The sequence below is a fragment of the Chiloscyllium punctatum genome, chromosome 15, assembly GCF_047496795.1.
Source record: "Chiloscyllium punctatum isolate Juve2018m chromosome 15, sChiPun1.3, whole genome shotgun sequence".
Lineage (NCBI taxonomy): Eukaryota > Metazoa > Chordata > Chondrichthyes > Orectolobiformes > Hemiscylliidae > Chiloscyllium > Chiloscyllium punctatum.
This window is the reverse complement of record NC_092753.1, coordinates 13,253,986-13,264,454: the sequence shown is the minus strand read 5'-3', so window position 1 is coordinate 13,264,454 and position 10,469 is coordinate 13,253,986. Positions and strand designations below refer to the sequence as shown.

General features: G+C 44.8%; 1 protein-coding gene across 1 annotated transcript in view; it reads right to left on the bottom strand.

The window, feature by feature from the left end:
* Positions 1 to 298: 298 nt before the first annotated feature.
* The window catches only part of plcxd2 (phosphatidylinositol-specific phospholipase C, X domain containing 2), a 31,599-nt gene continuing 21,428 nt past the window's right edge, over positions 299 to 10,469 (bottom strand). Inside the window, 2 exon segments of the mRNA XM_072584656.1 lie at positions 299 to 2,622; positions 5,383 to 5,624. Of these exon segments, the coding sequence (XP_072440757.1) occupies positions 2,460 to 2,622; positions 5,383 to 5,624 (405 nt within the window). The 3' untranslated portion in view covers positions 299 to 2,459.

The following is a 10,469-nucleotide window of genomic DNA, read 5'->3' as shown; positions in this document are numbered from 1 at the left end:
GTTGTTGCTTTAGGGTATCACAGTCTTCCAGAATAAAGCGTTCAAAAAGAAATCGATGTGGGAAATACTTGTCTGATAAAACAATGATTGGAAAGCTGGCTGCATTTGGCTCTTGCCCGAAACGTCGATTTCGAAGCTCCTTGGATGCTGCCTGAACTGCTGTGCTCTTCCAGTACCACGAATCCAGAATCTGGTTTCCAGCATCTGCAGTCATTGTTTTTACATCTGCATTGCAACAGCTGACTTGTAACAGTGAACAATGGACTAAAAGACAAATGAATTTGACAACTTCTCCCGCTGCCTTTTAAAACATTTAATGGACTGACACAAGAAGCAACTTGCTGCACGTGGAAGTCTACAAGTTTGTTTCACATTCACAGAAGTCACAATCAACAAAACTCTTCAAAAATACTTACTCTTCGCAAGTGTCACACTGACCGAAAGGTCCCCACAGTGATGAGTTTGTGGAGGACTGACCTCCGCTTCCAGAGCTCACTGCCACTCACAGAGCTGGGCAGGTTCACATTGCGCCAGGAATAAAATAGGGGGGAATTTAAGAGGGGCGTCCATCGTTCTCACACTCAGAGGTACATCCAATTATTTCTCTCGCTGCTGGAATGTGATTCCCCAGAGGGGAAGCATTAAAACATCACTCCAGACAGACCTGTATAACCAACATCTTATGGTTAAAGGTTAGGAGTGAATATTCCAAGCACAACCGGACAAAATAGAGAGTACAAGTAACTAAGTGGACTGACTTGCCTCTCATCACCTCCTGTGCAACTCTGAGTAACATTCAAGAGAGGTGCCCCTAAGGGACGGCACAGTGACTCACTGGTTAACCGCACGGTGGCTCAGTGGTTAGCACTGCTGCCTCACAGCACCAGGGTCCTGGGTTCGATTCCAGCCTCAGCCAACTGTCTGTATAGAGTTTGCACATTCTCCCTGTGTCTGTGTGGGTTTCTTCCCACAGTCCAAAGATGTGCAGGTCAGGTGAACTGGCCATGCTCAATTACCCATAGTGCTAGGTACATTAGTCAGAGGGGAGTGGGTCTGGGTGGGTTACTCTTCGGAGGGTGGGTGTGGACTGGTTGGGCCGAAGGGCTTGTTTCCACACTGTAGGGGAATCTAATCACTGTTGCCTCACAGCATCGGGGGTCCGGGTTTGAATCTGGGTGATCATCTGTGTGGTGTTTCCACAATCCCCACCCCCTGTCTGGGTGGGTTTACTCTGGGTGGGTTTACTCTGGGTATTCTGGTTTCTTCCCACCATCCATAAATGTGCAAGTTAGGTGAATTGGCCAAAGTGGCCAGGGATTGTGTAGGTTAGGTGCATTAGTCAGGGGTAAATGTAGAGTAATCGGGTAGGGGAATGAGCCTGGGTGGGTTACTCTTCGGAGGGTCAGTGTGGACTTGTTGGGCCGAAGGGCCTGTTTCCACACTGTAGGGATTCTATGAAATTCCTTCCTGGAACGTGGGCACCATTAATAAGTCCAGCTTTTGTTGCCTGTTCCAAATATTTAATTTTGGATTTCAAAGTTCACCACCTGTTGTGAAGCTCTGGATTATAAGCTCAGTACGAACTGCACTGCAGCACCGGCTCCCTCAATCCGCACCACAGGATAGACTTTGGCTCGCAGTGCACTGAGAACATAGACAAACAACAGAAACAGTCTGATCTTACGGCACTGGCCAGTCTCAGTCCCGCTGAAGCTAATTTTACTGCTCTGCGCCACACCAAGCTGACAATCTTTTTGCCTGTACATCTCCGAATTAAGTTGCCTGTGTAACAGTAGCTGAGGTGAGGCGTTCAGCCATTTCATTCCCTGGTTTATTAGCCTTTAACTCTTGACTGTTAAAATCAAAATTTTTTAGCAACGTGTTTGGACCCGTCATAACACACCTCAGTGGCAGGCAGGATTTAAATAGAATTTGAACGAGCTAGGGGTTTTATCACTACCCTGACAGAACCTCATAGTCTGGCTGCAATTGTTAGAAATTATAGTTAATTACAGACAATTTTAGATTAGTTTTCACTGTGATCACAAAATACAATTTCTTTATAATACTCATTTTCCAAAGCACCTTTTCAAAAGCACCCTATGGCTTTAATAGTTAATAATTACTATCATTTGTAACTATAAACATATATTAAAATCATTGCATCTGCAGCCTTTTCTATAATACATTTCTACGACATCCAATGGGCCGTTGTCTGTATAAGGTTGACACATTGTAATTACCTCCTCCTTCTGGTGGAATGTACATATGACATGACTTGTCATTCTCGTAGTAAGTAGAGATTTTGGATTTTTTTCTACCTGTGTTATAAAAATAAAGACAGGCGCCAAGTGGACTTTGGAGTGGACTGAATGAGTCTAATATTGATGCACACGGCAACTACACTCCCTCTCGAGCAATTACACAAAATAATACCCTGCCCAGGATAGGAAAGTGCACTAAATTTGTTCGAGTTTGTTCCTATCATGCAGCAGCAAGTTGTTTAACTTGATCACAGTCGTAGCAAAGTCCACAAGCTCCACAAAGTCCGAGGTAATGATGTTGACACCATTCACACCAGGCTTCTGAGACTTCACCCAGTTCATTATCGTTGGGAGGTTTCTAGCAGAGAAATTAAATAGGACAGATGGAAGTTTATCATTATTGACAAACAATTAATACACACACCTACATGTCTGAATCATATTGTCCTTGCCAACTAGGGGGACTTGCATCTGATTTTTCTTCGCTCCCTGCTCAGAATATTTCCTGAACTTGCCTCTGTGTTCAGCGACACCCTGAAAATAACCATCCCAAGAAACAGAGGAGAACATTCGGATCTGAGACAGTAATGTTGACTTTAATTGGAAATAGCTGTCACGGGGAATTGAGATTCGAGTTCGTTTTTGGGATTCGAGAAGGGAGTCGTTTCGAAACTTGAGATGGCCGCTTCATTTTTGGGATATCAGACGATCGGGATTTTGGGGGATTTGAGATGGTCATTTTTCTGGGCTCTGCTGTTTGGATTGTGATACTTGTTTTCCTTCTCTTGTTCGCACTTTGTTTTAGGAACAAACAGCAGCACCATGTGTACAGGCTCACAACTGACAGGCTGGGATTAAAAGGTTCAACGCTGAAGTGCAGTAAAGGAACCAGCGTCTCTCTCTCAAGGGTATACAGTCTCACCATATGGCTCCTGCTCATTGTATTCCTTCACTTGAGCACTGTCTGAATCAAGGGTACACTACTATTTTGTTTTTCACGATGTAAAGTGGGAACTTCATTGTGGCGCTCAGTCTGGTGTTGACTCTGCTTCAGATCCACCTGTTATGGATTCCCCCAAGTACAGGAAGGAGATAGCCTAGACCCTAACTTTTATATTTATTTAAAGCTAAATGTGAAATGCTGTGTTCCAGATGTAATTCAATTAGTCCACCACTAGGCTTTAAGCAAAGCACATTTTATTTTTACCTCACGGTTAAAATACAAACAGAAAGAGAAACGAGCATAACTTTAACTCTATTGAAATACTTACAAGGTAATATATGATTTAACCACTAGTTACCAACCTTTCCAATTAGGGAACACCCCATAACCACATCCTTGGCAAAGGCAATTTAGCAAAACTGTTTGATTCCCATGTGCTGTCTTTCTCTACTCCAGCTGAAAGAAATACTGAAAAAAAAGTCTGCTTCTTTTATTTCTAATAGGAAAGTCTTCACCAGCAGCAGCAGAGAGAGAGAGAGAAAGGGAGAGGGAGAGAGAAAGGGAGAGGGAGAGAGAGAGAGGGAGAGAGAGAGAGAGAGAGAGAGAGAGCTCAGCCTGTTAACTCCAGCAGCCAGCATATTCAAACTCAACATGAAAGCAAAACCCAAAGCCCCTTGGTTCAGTGAGAGATGATCCCACCCCTCATGCTTCTTTTGTCTACTTTATTAAAAAAAAACAAAGCTATTTACACAGCTTGCCTGGAGCAGAGCCTTAGCACCAGGGTCCCAACACCCCTCTGCAAGAGAAACAGGGCAGCACACATTCTCTTAAAGGGGCAGTCTTGTCATATATCCATGTTGAGTTTCTCCTGGAGACCTGACTCTTCCAGTATTGTCCTGGCTGATGTTACACACTGAACCTTCAGAAATTTGAGGTCAGCCATACTGGCGACCATGAGTGCCTCCTTTTGTCTTTTGTTCTGAGCAGTCTCACTGTCCATTCCCCCTTGGTCTCCCCCTTGGTCTCCCCCTTGGTCTCCCCCTTGGTCTCTCCCTTGGTCTCCCCCTTGGTCTCCCCCTTGGTCAACAGCATTATTTCCCATCCCCCTTCAGTCCTGGAGAAGAGTCATACTGGACTCGAAACGTTAATTCTTGTTTCTCTCTCCACCGATGCTGCCAGACTGGCTGAGTTTCTCCAACATATTCTGTTTTTGACTTTGTTCCTGGCTGTCTTCAGCTGTCAACTCCTGGGCTGCAAGTAAGGCCACTCCTCAAATTCACCACTCCCACCTCTCCCAACCTCTGTAATCTCCTCCAGTCCCTCAACCCTCTCAGCTCACTCTACTCAACCTGAGCATCCCTCCGATTGCCATCGCTCATAGTGGGCCCTGTTGTCAGCTACCTGGCAGTGGGTTAAATACAGAATTCCCTCCCTACACCTCTCCTTCTTGCTTTAAAATCAACGAGTTGAACCAATCTTGGGGTCGTCTGACTTCATGTACCTCAGGAGGCACAGTGTTGAAATTTAGTTAATGGGACTTTTCTCAGGTCAAAAGGCGCTAGATGAAAGTAAGTTGTTGCTGTGGTCAGAGATCTAATCCTATGTTTAACCAGCAGTCACCCACCTTCATCGTTCTGAGAAAAATGCTGCCCCGTAGTGAAGTAATAACTAAATAACAAATGGACACCAGACTCTAACTCCTTTAAGTATTTTTTGGCAAATCACAGGGAGCATGTATTTTTTTTAGATTACAGATTACATTACAGTGTGGAAACAGGCCCTTCGGCCCAACAAGCCCACACCAACCCGCAACCCACCCATTCCCGTACATTTACCCCTTACCTAACACTATGGGCAATTTAGCATGGCCAATTCACCTGACCCGCACATCTTTGGACTGTGGGAGGAAACCGGAGCACCCGGAGGAAACCCACGCAGACACGGGGAGAATGTGCCAACTCCACACAGTCAGTCGCCTGAGGCGGGAATTGAACCCGGGTCTCTGGCGCTGTGAGGCAGCAGTACTAACCACTGTGCCACCGTGCCACCCACTGATCTCCGTCTGTGTATGATGCCCATCTTTGGAAAATAAAACAAAAGCTTGCTTTCCTAGCTAAGACAGTTCAGAACAGAATGAGGGCATGCCCTCAGAATGGAAGCAGATTGCAAGCTAACCTGGCGACGAGAGAATCACGTAGTCCGACGATGAGTCCTCGAATGACCGTCTTGGTCTGAGGGGTGAGGATGGCCTGGGACACGTGAAAGGTCCCCCTCTTTGCCCGCTCGTTCAGTGTGGTCTCCAAGAATTGTACTAACTTGCGTGCGTCGGTGGTGTTTGCCCAGGGCGCTGGCATCTGGTTCCCTGGCCGCAGAAAGGGGAAGTCATGGGCCATAGGGTGGTGATAGAACACAAGCACCTGGTTTTGTTGCAAACAAAGTGAGCAAGAGAGTTAGCAAAACAGAGTCCCTGGTGACCACGAGCATCAAAATGGCCAGGGCATAATTCAGCTGGACTAACCATACCAGAGCAGTAAAACACCATTCGCAGTCTGAATCTGGAAGACCAGTTGATAAAGGTTGAGGGGTGGGCCAATTTTAAGTCTTCTTACATTTTTGCACATAATTCAACATAATGGGCATTCAGCCAAGCCTGTTTTTCACTGATTGTGAAGCAAGCTGAGAAAGAACGCTTGTAGGTGTTGTGTACAGGCTCCCTGACAGTAAGTCCAGGGTAGGACCGTTTACCAAGGAAAAAAGAATAGGTGTTTGTCAAATACAACTTCTTATTAAACCTGTATCGAGTCATAGAGTCGTACAGCAAGGAAACAGACTCTTCGGTCCAACTCGACCACGTCGAGAATGTTCTTAATTAAACTAGTCCCACTTGCTTGCATTTGGCCCATATCCCCCCAAATGTTTCCTTTTCATGCACTTATCCAAATGCCTTTTAAATGTTGTAACTGTACCTTCATTCACCACTTGCTCTGGAAGTTCTTCCCACACACGAATCATTCGCCGTGTAAAACAATTGCCCTCACGTCCTTTTTAAATATTTCTCCTCTCATCTAGTTTTCCCTCTCCCACCTAAGGGAAAAGATCTGCGCTATTCATCTTATCTCTGTCCCCTTGTGATTTTATAAACCTCAATCATGTCAACCCTCAAAAAAAGGTTCCAGTCTTTTTCCAGGCCATTTTCATATCACACACCCTCCATTCTCAGCAACTTCCTGCTAAATCATTTCTGAACCCTCTCCAGCTCAATAATATACTTCATATAACAGGGTGACCAGTTAGTACCTAAATTGCCAGTTCACTTTTGTTAGCTCTTCTTTCATGCCTTGTTTAAATTTAAAGTCTTGGACCCACTGTCCCTTAAAGTGTGTAAATTCAACAATATTAGGTTACTGCGACTGAGGGGCAGAGTACTCCCGAAGAGGCCTCACTAATGTCTTATACAACCTCAACATGAAGTCCCAACCTTTGCACTATAACATCTGAGCAAGGAAGCCAAATGTGCTAAATGCCTTCTTAACCACGCTGGGTTGCAAATCTCAAAGAATTATATACCCAAAACCCTAGGCCTCTCTGTTCTACAACGCCACCCAAAGCCCTACCATTAACTGTATAAGTCCTGCCCTTATCTGTTTTCCCAAAATGCAACACCTCACTTTTATCCAAATTAAACTCCATCTGCCACTCCTCAGCCCATTGACCCGAATGGTCAGATGGGATGAAATAGTCTAGACGAGGAACTTCTGAAATGCTTGCATGACAATTTCTTAGACCAGCATGTTATGGCACCAACCAGAGAGCAGGCTGTATTAGATCTGGTTTTGATCAACAAGACAGGATTAGTTACAAACCTCATAGCAAAAATGTCCCTCAGTAGCAGTATCCTAATATTGTTGAATTTACACAGTTTAAGGGACAGTTGATCCAAGATTTTAAATTTAAACAAGGCATGAAAGAAGAGCTAGCAAAAGTGAACTGGCAATTTAGGTTAAGGAATAGGTTAGTCGAGATGCAGTGGGAAACGTTTAAAGAGATATTCCAGACAGCACAGAACAGACATGTTCCAACAAATAAGAAAAATTCTTATTTGTGATTAACTCAGAATCTCAAAGATAGTATCAGATGGAAAAGAAAAGACTTACCGTTGCACAAAGGTAGGTGACAGATCAGAAGATTGCACAGAATATAAAATACCAGCAAAAAAAATTACTGCAAGATTAAAATGAAGGGAAAATTAGAGTACAAGAGGAAGTCAGCTAAAAATATGAAATCAAGACAGGAAACATTTCTTCAGGAATTCAAAAAAGAAAAGTTTAATAAAGCAAGTGTTGATCCTATAGAAAATGAATCCGGGGAAATATTGATGATAAAAAATAAGGAGCTAGCAGACGAACTGAACAGATAATATGCGTCGGTCTTCACTAAACCAAATACAAGTAACATCCGGAAATAGTTGTAAGTCAGGGATTGAAAGGGAGGGAGGAAATAGTAAATTACTAGAACTGAGAGTTAATGAATTACCAGCCCGTGATGGATTTTATTCTAGGGTTTTAAAATGTAGTAGCTAGTGAGATAGTTGATGCATTAATTTTAATTTTCCAAAACTCATCAAGTTTGGGTAAGGTTCCTTTAGATTGGAAAATAACTAATTAACTTCTTTATTCAAAAAGGGAGAGACACAGGAAGCAGGAAACTACAGGCCAGGTAGCTCATCATACATCATAGGGAAAATGTTAGAAGTTTTTATTTCAGTCATTATAACAGGGCCTTGGATACGTCCAAGGTAATCAGACAGAGTCAGTGTGGTTTTGTTCAAAGAAAATTAAAATTTAGAATTCCTACAGTGGGGAAACAGGCCCTTCGGCTCAACCAGTCCACACTGACCCTCCGAAGAGTAACCCGCCCAGTCCCATTCCCCTACCCTATATTTACCCCTGTTTAATAACCTACACTCTGGGGAATTTAGCATGGCCAATTCACCTAACCTGCACACCTTTGGATTGTGGGAGGAAAACCCACACAGATACGGGGAGAACGTGAGTCACCTGAGGCTGGTCGTTGGCGTTGTAAGGCAGAAGTGCCAGCCACTGAGTCATTTAAGTTCTTTGAAGAAGTAACTTGTGTTGTAGATAAAGGGGAACCAGCGGATGGATTATACTTAGATTTGAAAAAGGCATTTGATAAGGTGCCACATCAAAGGTTAGTGCACCAAATAAAAGCTCATGGTGTTGGGAGGTAAGTGACCTAGATAAAAGACTGGCTGGTGAACAGGAAGTAGAGTGTAGGAATAAGTGGGTGTTTTTCAGCCTGGCAGGATGTGACAACGGTATGTCACAGAGTCAGTGCTGGGCGCTCTTTACAATTTACAGGAATGATTTAGTTGGAGGGGTTGAAGGTATGGAGCTAAATTGACTGACGACACTGAGATAGGTGGGAAAGTGAATTGTGAAGAGGATATAAGGGGCCTACAAAAGTCTGGCAAATGGAATAAAATGCGGAAAAGTGTGTAATTGTCCATTTCAGCAGAAAGAATAAAAAAGAAGCATATTATCCAAATGGTGAGCGGGTTGCAGAGCTCAGAGATGCAGAGGGATCTGGGTAACTGAACACAAGAATCGCTCCAAGTTAGTGTGCAGGTACAGCAAGTAATCAGGAAAACTAATAGAAAGTAACAAAACAAAGAGCTGTGGAAGCTGGAGACCTGAAACAAACTAAGTCAGAGGTTGCTAGAGAAATTCAGCAGGCCTGGCAGCTTCTGAAGTGGGGTCACAAGACTTGAAACATTACCTCGGCTTCTCTCTTCACAGAGGCTGCCAGACCTGCTGAGTTTCTCAGAATCTGCAATGTTTTGCTTTTATTCGAGTTGTAAAGCCGTTAGACTGGGCCTGCAGCAGGTGGTGAGGGACAAAAAAACATACTTGACCTCACTCTTACCATACTGCCACTACAGGCGCATCAGTCTGTGATAGTATCAGTAAGAGTGACCATTGTACTGTCCTTGTGGAGATGAAGCCCCACCTTCACATTGAGAATACCCTTCGTCATGTTGTGTGGCACTATCACTGTGCTCAACGGGACAGACTTCAGGCAGATCTAGCAACTCAAGACTGGGCCTCCATGAGGCGCTGTGGGTCACCAAGAACAGCAGAATTATACTCCAGTACAATCTGCAACCTTAAGGCCTGGTATGTCCCCCACTCAGCCATTACCATCAGGCATAAGGATCAATCGTGGTTCAATCGAGAATGCAGGAGGGCATGCCAGAAGCAACACCAGTATGAGGTGTCAAGCTGGTGAAACCACCAAACAGGACTACTCGCGTAGGCAAAAGTGAGGACTGCTGATGTTGGAAATCAGATCAGAGTGGTGCTGGAAAAGCACAGCCAGTAAGGCAGCATCCGAGGAGCAGGAAAATCAATGTTTCGGGAAAAAGCCCTTCATCAAGACTGAAGGCAGGGAGCCTCCAGGGTGGAGAGATAAATGGGATGAGAGTAGGGATGGAGGTGATAGGTCAGAGAGGAGGTTGGGTTGAAGGTAGCGAAGAGTAAAATGAGTGGAGGAGGGTGGGGATGAAGGTGGTAGGGCAGAGAGGAGGGTGGAGCAGATCGGTGGGAAGGGTGATTGGCAGGTAGGACAGGTCATGGGGATGGTGCTGAGCTGGAAGGTTGGAGCTGGGGTGAGGTGGGGGAAGGGGAAATGAGGAAACTGTTGAAGTCCACATTGATGCCCTGGGGTTGAAGTATTCCGAGGCGGAAGATGAGGCGTTCTTCCTCCAGGTGTCGGGTGGTGAGGGAGCGGCGGTGAAGGAGGCCCAGGACCTCCATGTCCTCGGCAGAGTGGGAGGGGGAGTTGAAATGTTGGGCCACGGGGCGGTGTGGTTGTTTGGTGCGGGTGTCCCGGAGATGTTCCCTAAAGCGCTCTGCGAGAAGGACTACTTGTGTGTCAAGCAGCATGAGCAGCAAGTGATGAACAGATCCAAGCGATTCCACAACCATGGAGAAGACTTGATCAGGGGGTGCAGTACTGCCCTCTAATGGTCAATATGAGAACCACTGCTTCTTTTGATAAATGTTTAGACCTTGTGTTTGAGGACAATGACTTGGTTGAAACAGACACAGATCTCAGAAGTGGAATAAATAATGAGAATACCAGTCATTAGGAGGCCATTACTAGACTGGTGAACCAGGGTTGATCTCCTGGCTTGATGGTAATGATTGAGTGGGGGATATACTGGGCTATGAGGTTACAGA